Genomic DNA, 15,799 nt, shown 5'->3' with positions numbered 1-15,799 from the left:
AACTGGAGATGGGCTGGACATAATGCCCGAAGAAATGACAACAGGTGGACAACAAGAATAATGAACTGGCAACAAAGGACAGGAAAATGGAAAAGAGATAGACAGAGAAGAAGATGGAGAGATGACATCAGGGTTTATGCAGGAACAACATGGGCAAGAACTGCAAGAAACAGAAACGAATGGCGTCGACCCTGGGAGGGTTACATCCTACACTGGATGAACATAGCCTAAATGATAGTGATGATGAATTTAAAATAATATACAAATATACCATCAACAACTTTATAGTTGAGATGATAGTCACGCGCAAACTGCGAGGTCCATTTAACTGACTGAAAAAAAAAATACTAAAGAGCCAGGATATCTTTAGTGTCCCCCCCCCACCACACACACCACCTTTATAGAGCAAGAACAGAATAATATTAATTAATATTAATTAGCAAACTCATCCAAGTCCAAAATAACAGAACCCAAACTGGTGACTTGTTTCTGCTTAGTTACGTTTTTGTTTGAAATTTATTTGAACAGCTGCTATACAAGATAATACAACACCACAGCGATGGGCTATACTGTAGTTAATAATGTATTGTACTTTATTACAAATTCATCAAACAATATTTACACAATGTTACAGCAACATGAAGTGTCTGTTCCAAGGAATGTCATGACAAACACGCTCATGCCAAATCACACCTGATTTATGCAGAGACAAACATTAGAAGTGAGACAAAGGATATAATGATTGGATATTTTTGGCACATGTAACTACTCGGGGAAATTAATTAAATAAATATATAATAATGATGTCTTTTATCAAGTTGTACTACGGTTACCGGTTGCAAAAAAATCAAACTAGAATTTGCTATATTGAAGCTGACAGAAACTAGGTGCATGGCTTGGCTGGATTTGGGAAGTTTCTTTTGTCCAAAGATAAATCTTAAATCGTCATGAAATGCTACATGTACATCATGGTGACTTATGTGCTAAGGCACCTTGTTAATATAGGTTTTCTCGGTCAAATTCGGCAAATGAGCAGCCAATTTCATTTTCAGGCGCTCGAATTAAAGCTATTTTGCCTCACCGGTTTTTACTGCGTTTCAAAATTCAGAATTCGGTCATTCAATTTCGTTTTGAGGCATTCAAGTTCCTAGCACACTCATTCTTTTTCATGACACACAATCATCATTCAATTTAGCAAAGCTGGTTCGACTAGAGATTTTGCTAGTTCATCATTTTCAATTTCGTAAAGAGGCAATCAATTTCGCTCACCGAGGATTCAAATAAGTACGACTAAAGAAATACGAATAAACAGATAAACTGTATAAGGCAAACCGTTTCGTACCTTCACAGGTTCAAGATGGAATGCTCCCTTCAAAAAGGCGAAGTCGAGTTGAACACTACAATCAATCTTTCAAAAAATGAAAATTTGTTTTCTTTATTTTATGTTTCCAGTTGTGTTTCCATAAGGGTTGTTTTCTTCTTTATTTTTTCGGGAGACCTTCAATGGTTAACTGACCAAGACCTGACATTTGAATGTGTTTTAATGTTTTTTAAAGTTTTTTAAAAATGTTTTTCCAGTTGTTGTTTTTTGTAAATATTCACCAACCATCTGTTGGCGTGCATACATCTTGGCATATTATGTTCAAGAGTGCCAAAACATTAACCGCATGCCTTTAACATTCGTATAAGGAAACAAAAGTTAACCAAGCGTTTTTAAGACTGCACAAATATCACAATTGACTGCCCCAAAATGAAATCGAATGACTAAACACACGCCTCAAAAACACTCCTGCGAATTTGAATGCTGCTTCGATGAATTGTTAAATTGAATGGTTATTTTGTTAAATCGAATGACGTAAAAGTAGATTTGACTAGTCTTAAAATGAAATCGAATTACCCTTTTCAGTAGCATTCGATTTCGTGCGAAATAGGATGGGCTGATGGTTAGATTGGCTGCTCATTTTCCGAAATTGACCGAGAAAACCTATATCACAACAATAGATCACAACAGTCAAAAATAGACTGTTAGCAAAAACATTTAGTGAAAGTTGAGCGATTTGTCTTACATAGTTTTACTGATGTAAAAATCTTCAAAATCAAACATGCATAAACAAATTTTGTTTATGTATATAAAACTAAATCTGAAACGCTTTGGTATCAATTCCGAGGTTGGTATTAAATGATTGGTGATGCAGAGTTAAATACTTTTAAAGAACCAACATTTATTCAATCAAATTTCTCCACTTAAGAGTAAACAAACTCTAACAGAAAGAGCCAATCAGAAGGAGCCAAATACATCACTGGGCTTACGCAAAACTGTGACACTTGCTACAAAAAAATTGGGGAGATAGTGCTTTCTGCTCTACCGGCCAGGCTTTGGACTGATGATACCCAAGCCTACATCCGTATGGACTGTAAAGGGGGTTACCCTGTTTCAGCCCTAGGAGTAGGAGGCAATTCTCTGGAAAAAAAAACCTGTAACCCACACCTTGAAGTGGCCTTCAGTCCTTATGTGTCTGGCGACTTGCATTAAAGAAACCATTAAAAAAAAACTTATTGATCAAAGTCATACTGCTGCATTAAAATCTCCAAATAATGGTGACATCAATTCAAACACTTTTTAAAAATCAGCAAGGGTATTTTGAAGTGGGAAGCATAATGGACAGACAAGTAAATTCAAAATGGCCACTCATTAAATATCATCACAGAAGGATCCATACTAAAATTCTGGCGCATAGTCCATCATGGTTATAAATAAGTAGTTGACTTTGTTTGTAGATCTTTACAAATATTTACATTTCCAACTTTGGGTTCTTCCAAACTTACATACATAAACACTCTTGCAACACCAGCATAAAATAGTTAACAGTTCCTTTTTTCTTTTCAAAATTCTGGCATTTCAATATCTATATTGAGGTTGATTGCAGCGCGTGTGGATTGAAGACGACAGAAAACACACATCTTGAGCTCCTGAGGGTCGTCAAGATGAGAAATGGAGAATGGCTTACCGCATTCATTGCACTGCAAGATAATCAAAGACAGAATGGTTAAAGGAAAAGCATACCTTGGGTTTTTGCAGCAATGATTGTTTTAATCCATATAAATAGAAAATATATACAATAATACTTACTCGTGAAAATATCATTTGAAAGGTCGCATTTTTGAGATATCGCCAACAATCTGAGGAATTATGTCTAAGCAGGAAGAATAATCCATAATTTGAATACATTAGTTTTAAAGGGTCCTTACTGTCAGTAACGCCTCTCATGTTCAAATTTGGGGGAAAAAACCTGATAAATTTCTCCATAAATACATTACTTCAATGTGAAATGATTCTCAAAATGCTTTAACGTCATTGGACACGATTGGTAATTTTCTAAGACCAATCTTCTCACTTGGTGTATCTCAACATATGCATAAAATAACCAACCTGTGAAAATTTGAGCTGGATTGGTTGTCGGAATTGCGAGATAACTAATGAAAGAAAAAAACACCCTTGTCAAACGAAGTTGTGTGCTTTCAGATGCTTGATTTCGAGACCTCAAATTCTAAACTTGAGGTCTCGAAATCAAATTCATGGAAAATTAATTATTTCTTGAAAACTAAGTCACTTCAGAGGGAGCCGTTTCTCACCATGTTTTATACTATCAACCTCTCCCCATTACTCGTTACCAAGTGAGGTTTTATGCTGATAATTATTTTGAGTAATTACCAATAGTGTCCACTGCCTTTAAACTATTGCTAGCTGATTATACTTATAACCAAGTCAGTTTTTTGCATTCATTTGAAGAGTGATCACCAAATGTATACCATCCCTTTAAATTATTCAATGCTGGCTGTTTTTGTATACTTTTGTATTATGTTTGCAAATAAGAGGCATCTTTGAAAGTCTGCTTTCTTGACACCAACCTTGACAATCTTAAGGCCCATGTTTTTCTTGTTCTCCAGCACCACTGGTATATTATCACTATTCTCAATATTCCAGAGTCGTATCGTGTGATCACGTGAGCAGGAGAGAATCCATTTCATATCCTGAGAAAAATCCACATCCGTAACCCAGTCCGTGTGTCCCTGTCAAACAAAAATATTGTATATATATACAACTGGGTTAATATTTAAATAGAGGCTTCACTCTTTTATGTGACATTTCAATGTTACTAAAAAGTTTTCATTTAGTGAAGATTTATTATGGGTTACTGTGTGTTTTTTAAGCACTGCTGTGCTGGTCTTTTTGTGCAGTTATTGCACCTTTTCTGCCCCATCCTCCCATTTCCATACAATATTAAATTCCCAATACCCAATACTTTTTTCTTCTTTCTATGCAAGTCGCCAGACACACAAGGCCTGAAGGCAACCTATAAGTTTGGGCTACAAATGTTTCTTTTTCCAGAGGTCATTGCCACCTACTCCTAGGGCTGAAACAGGGTTACCCCTTTACAGTCCATATGGATGTAGACTTGGGTATCATCAATCCGAAGCCTGGCTGGTAGTCCAGAGCAGAAAGCACTGCCTCCCCAATTTTACGTAGCAAGTGTCACGACCGGGATTCGAACCCACACTCTGCTGATCAAACACCAGAGCTTGAATCCGGTGCTCTTAACCACTCAGCCATGACACGCCAAATGTAAATTTTTGATGGTTCACAATAGTGTTAGGGGCCTTGAGTGGAAATAAAAATCAATATGGTTCATGTCTTCTTCTTTTTTAATCAAATAGCTTGATTAAAATATTTCAACCTTTCAGATAACAGACAGATATGATTGATCCTGCATATCAATTAACACAAATTACTGCAATTGGCAAAAACACAAATCTTTGCCAATACTTAAGTTTACCCAACTTACACACAATTTCTTCAAAGAGAATAGAGGGAAAAAGGTCTTATTATATAATTATTGTACACTGGTTCCAATCTCATCTTTGCTTTTAAAGTAATATTTGAAGCTTCTCATGAAGGCAAGCAGAGTATACTGTTCAAAATGTTTGGGCCAAAACTTATCCAAAAGAAATGTACACATGGTTGTAACCGTTGTTGTAATAGTTTCCTATTAATAGTAAGTGTATAAAATATCTGTTTAAAGGATTTGGGTACTTTTTGTAACACAAAACACAACGTCCACAGATTTACATTAAACTTACACCATTTGAAAATAATGATAGTGGAAAGCGTACCTTATAATATTAGGTATAATACGTTTTTACTTGCTAAAACAGTTTTCGTCTCATGATCACTGAGACAAAAATTATTTTCATGACATTGTTTTACTCATTTCTCAACAACTACAGCACTTCAGTGAGTAATATTTTCAGAGTAGTTTTCTACTATCGTTATCTTCATACTGTAAGTTTAGTGTAAATCTGTGGACATTATGTTTTTGGTTCTACAAAAAGTACCCAGACCCTTTAAAGGCGGTGGACACTATCGGTAATTACTCAAAATAATTATTAGCATAAAACCTTACTTGGCAACGAGTAATAGAGAGAGGTTGGTACTTGGTAGTATAAAACATTGAGAAACAGCTCCCTCTGAAGGGGAGTAGTTTTCAAGAAAGAAGTAATTTTCCACAAATTTGATTTCAAGACCTCAAGTTTAGAATTTGAGGTCTCGAAATCAAGCATCTAAAAGCACACAACTCCGTGTAACAAGGGTGTTTTTTCTTTCATTAGTATCTCGCAACCTGACAACCTGATTGAGCTCAAATTTTCACAGGTTTGTTATTTTATGCATACATGATGAGATACACCAAGTGAGAAGGCTGGTCTTTGACAACTACCAATAGTGTCCACTGTCTATAAAGAAATATTGCTTATGAGATTGATGAGATGTTGCTGGCTTTACCTTGAGTGTCAGCTTAGGTCCACAGTTCTCAGCATCCCATACAACTACTGTCTGGTCATAGGATCCTGATACTAACATACTTCCTGCAATTATCAACATACATCTCATATTACATACTCTAAAAACCTTTTACTTAAAAAAAGTTATTTGTAGCTTCAAGCTAAGCATTCCAGAAATTTCTTTGCTAAGCCAGGATTCTTGGAGTACATGTAGGGAGCCTTTACGTAGAGGTAAAAAAGTGGTGGCTCATTGGCCCATCCTGTGTGACGCACGCACAAACCTATTAATTTCAATTGTTTCATCATCAGTTTACCTCTAAAAGACGACCGCTGTATGACGTCAATGCACAAATTCCACTAATATTTTTAATAGACTCATTTTCCCTGTGATTACAAAAAAAGCCAGTGGATTAATGTTGGGTAGATACAAAGATAAAACTTCGGAAGCAAATACAGACAGAAAATAAATTGAAGATCATGATGCTGCCACCATGTTTGACAATGTTGGCGGCTTCTGGCTTAAAGGCAAGTAAGAATCAAGGGAATTTGGCTATTGTTATGGCTGCTTCAACATTGAAGTATAGAACTTTGCACTTGGCCTTGGCTACAGCCGAAGCCATTCATGTAGACATGTCCTTAGTTTGGATTCATAACTTTGAATTAGGGGACAGCAAGATGGCTGTACTATAAAGGATAAGGTGTACAGGCCCTTTCCAAAACCACTGGTACACTGCTTACTGCTCTACCAGCCAGGCTTTGGATTGATGATACCACACCCTACATCAATATGGACTGTAAAGGGGGTAACCCGGTTTCAGCCCAAGGAGTAGGTGGCCACGGCCTCTGGAAAAAATTGTAGCCCACACCTTGTGTGTCTGGCAACTTGCATAAGAAAAAGAAAAGAAGAAAAAAAACTGCCGCAGTTTTGACTCCATATAGTAGGCTTTGTCTGTTGTTTTTGAAAAGGTGCACTTTTGGCTTAAAACACACCTACGACAGAGCCCAAGCCCGTGCACAAGCCAATGTTCAACACGGATCCGTGGTTTCAAAAAGAGCATTCATTATACCAATATTTTCTGAAAGTACTGGGACGATATAAGGTATCTGCAACTAAAATGATGCTCAAGCAACTTTAGAAAGTGGCAGCGATTTAAGCCCAGTATTGGCAGAAACTGTCGGTCAATGGTAGTAAAACATGCCTCACATGGATTGGTCTATTTGTCATGCTATATGATTTGGGACTTACTGTGTCACTGCAAGTAAACAACTGACCCAAGATCCAATTATTCATAGCCCCATCAAATGTAATGTAAGATGTTGAGATGCTTAATGGCAAAAAACATTAACTGGGAATGTGAAACATGGACTGACCAATACAGTCTGCTGCCACCTAGTGTCCCTAGAAGTCTCATTAATGTCAAATTAATGTCTTTTTGGTTCTGAAAAAATAAAAATCTTGGTGTATAGGGTGTCCAAAGTGTCTTGGTCGAGCGGATAAGAGCACCGAACTCAAGCTCTGGTGCTTCTGTTCAGCAGAGTGTGAGTTCGAATCCCTTAGCAAGGCACTTATTATAGCACTTAACTATAATTGCTTCTCCCCACCCAGGGGTAAATGGGTACCTGTGAGGGCAGAGATGGTTCTTGTGATTGATTTAGCCATATAGCGCATATTAATGTTGCACAGGCTGCATACTCCCCACCAGGGAGCTGAGATGGTTTAAGGGGTGATTTAAGGCCCAGTGACCAGGGGGTAATAATGTGAGGTGCTTTTGGGACGCCCTTCGGGTGTAAAAAGCGCAATATATTATTATTATAGGCCTAAGTATTATTATTGTAGGTGTAACATTTTGTTTATCTGCAACTCTACAATTAGGTAACCAGTTTTGTACGACTACAAACAGTACACAAACACTGAGTGACTTACCATCTTGACTAAACTTGCAGGCACTGACTGACCCCTCATGTCCTTTGCTGAATGTGACGGGCCCTTCTGTTCGATAAACACCCGTAGACACGTCCCATACCTGCAGCTGTTTATCCCATGAGCCTGTGCAGAGACGACGCTCGTCTTTATTGAAGCAGCAACAGGAGACAATATTGATGTGGCCACTGTGAGTCACATGACAAATGTGTTGGTTAATTCATAAATGACTTTGATTATTTGACACATTTCTCTACTACTGTAATGGCAGGTAACAATAATTAGGATCTTATTTTTTTCACAGGGAATCTTGAACATAGATTCTCACACAAACATTGACTTCAGGCCTGGACTTACACCCAGGCCATGGAGGCCTTGGTTTCACCTGAACTCAGCCTAGGGACCCTTCAAAAAATTATCATTGACTTCAAGACTTTCCAATGGAAGTGCCTTTCATAAAATAAAAATTATCTTGCCCTCTCCACGATGGAATTCCAGCCCCCGATTTCACGAAACTTATCGCAAGTAGCGACGCATCGTGGGGTTTGCGATGCGTCGCAGACCTAAGACACGTCGCGGCTGCGACAAGTTCTACAATCCATTTCACCAAACATGTCGTAAGCGCAACGAGTCGCAATACAAACTATATTCACTCTTAATAAAAACAACCCTTTGGACGAGGATGAACTGCTAAAGTTCTGCGGCTGTTTAATGTTGTGTACAACTTGGTCATGAAACAGTCGTGTATTATAGTTCATTCAAGATGGCAGACACTCAACCGTTTCGGACTAGTGTTTAGGTATTTTTTTTGTTTTATGGTTTACAATTATTTATTTGTTTAGTTGTTTTAGCTTGTGTGTGTTCGTTTGTTATGCGTGTGTTTATTTTCTTTTCTTTTACCCGTCCTTTTTTTTTGAGGGGGGGGGTAAATTTCCATTTTGTTGTCTAGTGTCTTCCCGATTGGTTCACGGAAGTTACGTGTGGTAATTGTTATGTCCTTTCATGCATTTTGTGCGTAAACAAATGAAACATAGCATTCTTACGACGACCCATGGGTCGTCGTAACTTACGACATGTTCTTCCTCGTTGTCAAGGAACTTCCGACGTATCCAACGCATCGTAACTTTGATGAAATCGATTTCATACACATCGCAACTAACGACGTGTAACCGGTCGCAACTTGCACTTGTGACGCGTCGCAGCGCTTCGTGAAATCGGGGGCAGGCCTGTTACTAGTGAAATCAACCCACTAGTCTGCGCAGTGGATGCTAAGGACTAATTAGCGACAAAAGTATTAATATATAACCAATAATGTACGCGCCCAAAAATCAGTTTGCAGTTAATATATTGACAAGTGACTTTGTAAAATCATCATGTAAAGGGAGTCTTATGAACACCACACTCCAGCATTGATTATGTTAGGGTGTTCTACAAACAAGTACATTCAGTTGGAAAAGTGTTTCCGTTTAAAGGCACTGGACACATTTGGTAATTACTCAAAATATAAACAAAATAAAAACAACTTGGTATAAGGAGCAACAGTAAGCTGAAGTAACTTATTTTATGAGAAAGAAGTTATTTGTCACTAAATTATTTGAATCTGAGAAAGACTTTAGGCTGAAGCCTTTCTCGGGCATCTGAAAGCACACAAATTGTAGAAACATTGGTGTGTTTTTTTCTTTCATTATTTTCTTGCAACTTCGATGACCAATTGAGCCCAAATTTTCACAGATTTCTTTTATGCATTCTATGTTGAGATACACCAAGTGAGAAGACTGGTCTTTGACAATTACCAAACATGTCCAGGAAGGGAAGATGGGAGGAGACTCTATCTTTATGGGATGAACCATCGCAAGCGAATTAAATGAACATGTAATACTGAATGGTGGTTACGTTCATTACATCTTTCAAGTGTATGGTAGAAATCTGTTCCATGGACCGGGTGGAATTGCCTACTACTTACAATTGTACAGTTTCTTTTAAAGGCACCGGGCACTATTGGTAATTACTCAAAATAATTAATAGCATAAAACCTCACTTGGAAACAAGTAGTGAGGAGCTGTTGATAGTATAAAACATTGTGAGAAACGGTTCCATCGGAAGTAACGTAGTTTTCGAGAAAGAAGTAATTTTCTACGAATTTGATTTCGAGACCTCATGTTAAGAATTACTTTGTGGTCTCGAAATCGAGCATCTGGAAGCACACAACTTCGCGTGACAAGGGTGTTTTTCCTTTCATTGTTATCTCGCAACTTTGACGACCAATTGAGCTCAAATTTTCACAGGTTTTTATATTTTATTCATATGTTGAGATACACAAAGCAAGAGGACTGGTCTTTGACAATACCAAGTGTCCAGTGTCTGTAATGTACATTCATTTATTGCACAAATGAAGTTTTCATACATGTACCATAAACCTGTGAAACAAAACCAGAGAGAGTAGAACGTCAAATATACGCAGCTGGTGCAGTGAAATGTTAACCATGTGAGATGTTGGTTAATCCACTTACCCTAGTTTAATGGTGGTCTGTTTAGAGCCTACATCCCAAAGCTTAGTGATTTTGTCCATGGATGTTGTACACACTCTTGAGTCATCCGGAGAGAACTTGCAACTTGTGATTGAGCTACCATGATGTTCTACAATTAAAGCATAACAATATTAAGATATGAAACTATCTGAAGTATCTATCTGACAAAACATCGCCAGACAATCTCTTGTGATAAAGTTTAAGCTCAAACCAGTCTCATTTCAAAGAGCAATCCTGTTATGAATGAATAATGTTTGGGCATAGTGAAAAACTAAGGAAAATTAAATATAGGGAAAGCTGTCAATTGAATTAAAAACAAACAATTTAAAAATTTAAGTTATGTTTAAATATTTCTTTAATTTTTTGTTTACAATACTATGAAGTAACCAATAAAAACTACCTGAAAATCACTGGACACTATTGGTAATTACTCAAAATAATTGTCAGTATAAAAAACTACCTGGTAAGGAGCAATGGAGAGCTGTTGATAGTATAAAACATTGTGAGAAACAGCTAGCTCTGAAGTAACGTACTGTAGTTTACGACAAAGAAGTAATTTTCCACTAAAATACTTAAATCTGATTTCGAAACCTCAAAATCTTATTTTAAGGTCTTGAAATCAAGCATCTAAAAGCAAACAACTTCGTGTGACAAGGGTGTTTTTCTTCTATTATTATCTCGTGACATGGCCAAGAGATTAAGAGCGCCGGATTCAAGCTCTGGTGTTCAATCAGCAGAGTGTGAGCTCGAATCCCGGTCGTGACACTTGCTACATGAAGTTGGGGAGGTAGTGCTTTCTATCAGCCAGGCTTCTGATTGATGATACCCAAGCCTAAAAAATGTACATATGGACTGTAAAGGGCTAACCCTGTTTCAGCCCTTGAATCTGGCCCGTGGAAGACCAAAACAAAATTGTAGCCCACACCTTGAAGTGGCCTTCAGGCCTTGTGTGGCTGGCGAATTGCATTACAAAAAAACAAATCTCGCAACTTTGACAACCAATTAGCCTTTTTGAGATATGGCGGACACTCTTAGGAGTGCACTGTTTGGTTTTTGGTGTATACAGACAAATTTACCCAAACCTACATGTATGCGTTGTATCATTGTGTCCGCCATAATCTCAAAAAGGCTTATTGCCTTCAAATTTCCACAGGTTTGTTATTTTGAGCATATGTTGAGATACACCAAGTGAGAAGACTGGTCTTTGGCAATTACCAAAAGTGTCCAGTGTCTTTAAATAGTATTTGTTATTGCCATTGCTATGTTGTTTTACTTTACTTGTTATGTTATGGGTGTAATTGTAGTGATTTATTGACATGCACAAAAATTTGTGACCCGCTACGTGAAAATGAGTTAGATGTTGACTATTTCAAGAATTGAGTTATATGCTTGGCTGGAGAGAACACACAAGCAGCAGTAATTTGGTATAATGTCTATTAAGCTTTGGGGTGTACGCATTGCTGAGTTACTCCCGCTTGAATATAGCCAATACAATATTTTTGTGAAAAACTAATTACAAGTAAAGTGATGTTTTCAACTACCATTTCGCGCAAAAGGATACAAATTAGATACAAGTATGGTCACAAAATTGTTGTATTCATAGTTTTATTGCCTAAAAGGATGTGTTCTAAAGGTTTACCATGCAAATATAGATCGTAAAAAATAAAAAAATAAATAAAAAATGATTTTTTCCCCCCCTTTTTTTTTTTTTTTCCACATTAAACTGTTCATAGCTTATAATGCATTGGGCAACATCTGAATCATTTTCACAGACATGACAGAGTGGGTCACATTTAAATATTCAAATTTCATTCTAACAAGTCTTCTTTCAACCTTGTACAATCTAGCAGAGAGTCATAAATCAAGTTTGTAAAAAAATGTTTACTTTTGTTGGACTGAATAGCAGTTCCATTCTGAGCATCCCATATCGTCAAACAGTTGTCCAGGTCTGTGCCTGTTGCAATTATTTTCCCGTTGTGAGAAAATTGACAACAAGTTCCTATACCTCCCTGTATACCAGTCCACTGCAGTAGAGAAATAAAGCAATAGACATTAGTGTTCATCAAAGTGTTGTGTTAGAGTATTATTTCCTTAGTGGGTAGCAACATGGGGTGTCGTGGCCGAGCGGTTAAGAGCTCCGAATTCAAGCTCTGCTGATTCTGTTCAGCAGAGTGTGAGTTCGAATCCCGGTCGTGACACTTGTGTCCCTGAGCAAGACACTTAACTATTATTGCTTCTCTCCACCCAGGGGTAAATGGGTACCTGTGAGGGCAGAGATGGTTCTTGTGATTGATTTAGCCGAGTAGCGCATTGTTGCACAAAGCTGAATACCAGGGAGCTGAGATGTTTTAAGGAGTGAATTAAGGCCAAGTGACCAGGGGTAATATCTTGAAGCGCTTTGAGACACCCGTAGGGAGTGAAAAAGCGCTATATAAAAACTCAATATTATTTATTATTATTAACATTTTTTTTAAAATACACACACATCAGGGCCCAATTTCATAGCGCTGCGAAGCACAAAAAAAATTGCTTAGCATGAATTTTCTCCCTTGATAAAAACAGGATTACCAACCAAATTTCCACGTGATTTTCAGGACAAGCATACACCAGCTGAATACCAATAAAGATGCAACAGACAACAAATGGAAATTTGGTCGGTAATCCTGTTTTTATCATGGAAGAAATTTCATTCTAAGCAAATATGTGTGCTTAGCAGCTCTATGAAATTGGGCCCTGTTCAAGGAACATGCTGAATCAGCAACCAGCAGCCAATTTTCACAATGTGTTGAATCATCAACGATTAATCCAGCAATAAAATAAACAATTGATTTCAATAGCCAATACTCACTAATATTTGTCCCGTCTCCACATCCCAGACACGGATTCTTTTATCCCAGCATGATGAGACAAACTTGGTGTTATCGGGGCTCATATGGCACTGGGTAATACATGTTGGGTGTCCCTCATATTTATGCTCTCTGTCACCTGTTTCCACATTCTACGTCAACAACAGACAAACAAAGTGTCATTATTTCACTTCACAAATTTTTCACTGAAAGGAGAATTTTGAAGAAATTTAAGACTAATTGTGCCATGATGAGAGAGGGGAACAACCTTTAAAAGCAGACAACTTGAGATTATTATACATTTCAACTCATTGGGGCTGTAGGAGTCAGCCTTGTAAAGGTTGAATAGCTTTAGGGCAGTGGCAAGATTTTTAGAATAAAGTGTCCACCCTTTTAGAAGTGTAAAAGAAAGATGAGCTGATATAAATACTGGTTTCTCCACAGGGCAGCAAGAAGTGGGCAGGCAAGGACATGTTTTTGGAAGATCCCACCCAGCTCTGATCCACCCAAATTCAACAGACAACACTTTGTAGAAAATCTTTTGGTCTTCCAGTTATATATAACTTTTTATATTTCTTAAATTAATTAAAGTAAGGCAAACGGCAAAGGAAGTTTCTTGAAAACTAGAGATTTTTAAGTACTCTTTGAATTTCATAACTTTTAGTAACAATTGATACCTCACCATGCAATGCCTCAAATCCCCTTTTTTTAACATTCATGCAAATTCGGGGCAATAATTTCAAGCAGATAATTATAGTTACCCAGAGGGAGCATGTTTTATCGTCTGCTGCCGTCAAGATGCGGGTGTCATTCACACAAAACTGACAACAATTGATGCCTTCTTTATGACCTCGCAGAACTTTGTATCGCACCTGAAATGTCAAATGGATTCATGAGAACTAGGCATTTGTATAAGACTAGTAAAATCAATCAATCAATCACTAAATTGTTAAATTTATAAGGTGCTAATCCAACAGTCATTGCCCATAGCGCCGTACAGTAGGCTTTTGAAAAAGATGAGATATAAGCAAAGTTTTGAAGTTTGCTAATGAAGAAGATTGCCTGATGTTCTGAGGAAGATGATTCCACATCCTTGATGCTGCGATAGAAAAGGCACGATCCCCTCCAACTGTGTTTAGTTCTTTGAATGTGAAAAAGGGAAGTGTCGGAACAGGAAAGCAGATTTCTGACAGGTTCTTTGATTGACAATAAGTCAATGAGATATGAAAGGGCTAAGGCAACAAGGCAGCGAAACACAAGTACATAGGAGGATCTTAAATTGAGAGCGTGACTCAACTGGTAGCCAGTGAAGACTCTTCAGGATTGGTGTCACATGATCACATTTCTTGGTACATACTACCAGACAAGCTGCCCAATTCTTAAGTTTTTGGGGCGTCAACAATTGTTTCTTTGGTAGACCATGCAGGATCTCTCGATTCAAGGTTTCCAGTGTCGAGCCTGCTGGTGACAAAAGCATGCACTATATGCTCCGTTGCACCAGGGGTTAGGTACCTCTTCATCTTGGCTATGTTACGCAGATGGAAGATTGCAGCCCCGGAGACTGAAGTGATGTATTCCTAAATGGTCATGTGATTGCCAAAATACAGATTCTCAATCAGCTGCTGGGCAGATCCAAAAGTAATCAAAAAAATTTATTCATGAAAGTGTTGTGACGGAGCGGTTAAGAGCACCAATTTCAAACTCTGGTGTTTCAGCCCCAGTTCAGCAGAGTGTGGGTTTGAGTACCAGTCTTGACTAGACACTAAACCATTGCTTCTTCTTTCAAATGGGATATAAAGCTGCTGGTCCTGTGTAAAAAAGCACACAGTGCACTTATCGACAAGAGTAGGGGTTTTCCCGGTGTTTCTGGTTTGATTGGCAGCATATTGCCCCATACTTCAAAGTAAGGCTCCCCAGAGGAGCCTTATTATAGTTTTTAGAAGTAATTGCCCACAGCACCTTGTAAACCATTACTTACATAATACATGGTGCTTTACTTTAAAGGAATAGGCCTCATACTTCAAAATGTACGTCCACGTACCATGCATGGAAAAATACTGAGCAGTTTGATACGCCCATTATATTAAAATGGCATAATATAGAGATGTGATAAAGCCCTATAAATAAGAGCCTATTAATTTAGCCATAGTAAACAATACTAGTAAAGTAGTACAGACTTACAGTAGGCCTAGTATAAAATATAAAAAATCAGGTTAATCTTAAATATACTGTACTGATCCTGAAATGGCGTAACAGTACCACTGAAAATTTTAAGAAGACTTGAAGTTTAACATTTCTCTCAGAGAGGTAGAATAATAGCTTCATAATCATTCGATGTTTTAATCTTGATCTTGACAAAAATACTGGGAAAAACTTTCTATAAAAGAAAAGTTGACAGAACGTTTTGAAGTGAAATTGACAAACAAAAGAACTGTAATATTATTTTGCCCAAGCCTTATCATTATGTACAAACCTGAGCTAAATCCTCATGCTCCCATGTTCCTGTTTTACTCCTTGAGATATTACTTAGCTCATTGGTGACTTCTAACGCCAACGGGTCAAAATCTAGCGCAACTTCCGTCATCTTTTCTCGCTCACATTATTTGTTCTTTGACAAAGCACCGAACCTTTCAAAAAATGTTTACGGAAGAGATACCGCGTTGGCT

General features: G+C 37.6%; 1 protein-coding gene across 1 annotated transcript; it reads right to left on the bottom strand.

Annotated features, from left to right (window-relative positions):
• Window positions 1-466: 466 nt before the first annotated feature.
• Window positions 467-15,787, bottom strand: LOC139935288 (uncharacterized). Its single transcript, XM_071929805.1, has 9 exons — window positions 15,607-15,787; window positions 13,895-14,005; window positions 13,136-13,285; window positions 12,173-12,311; window positions 10,270-10,396; window positions 7,763-7,947; window positions 5,840-5,922; window positions 3,910-4,071; window positions 467-3,021 (listed from the first exon to the last, which is right to left on the bottom strand). Exons 1-9 carry the CDS (start codon window positions 15,715-15,717, stop codon window positions 2,884-2,886), a joined length of 1,206 nt encoding a protein of 401 aa, XP_071785906.1. The 5' UTR covers window positions 15,718-15,787; the 3' UTR covers window positions 467-2,883.
• Between the last annotated feature and the right edge of the window lie 12 nt (window positions 15,788-15,799).

The sequence above is a fragment of the Asterias amurensis genome, chromosome 3, assembly GCF_032118995.1.
Source record: "Asterias amurensis chromosome 3, ASM3211899v1".
Taxonomy (NCBI): Eukaryota; Metazoa; Echinodermata; class Asteroidea; order Forcipulatida; family Asteriidae; genus Asterias; species Asterias amurensis.
Note: the sequence above shows the minus strand (reverse complement) of the source record. Positions and strands in the feature narration are given on the sequence as shown.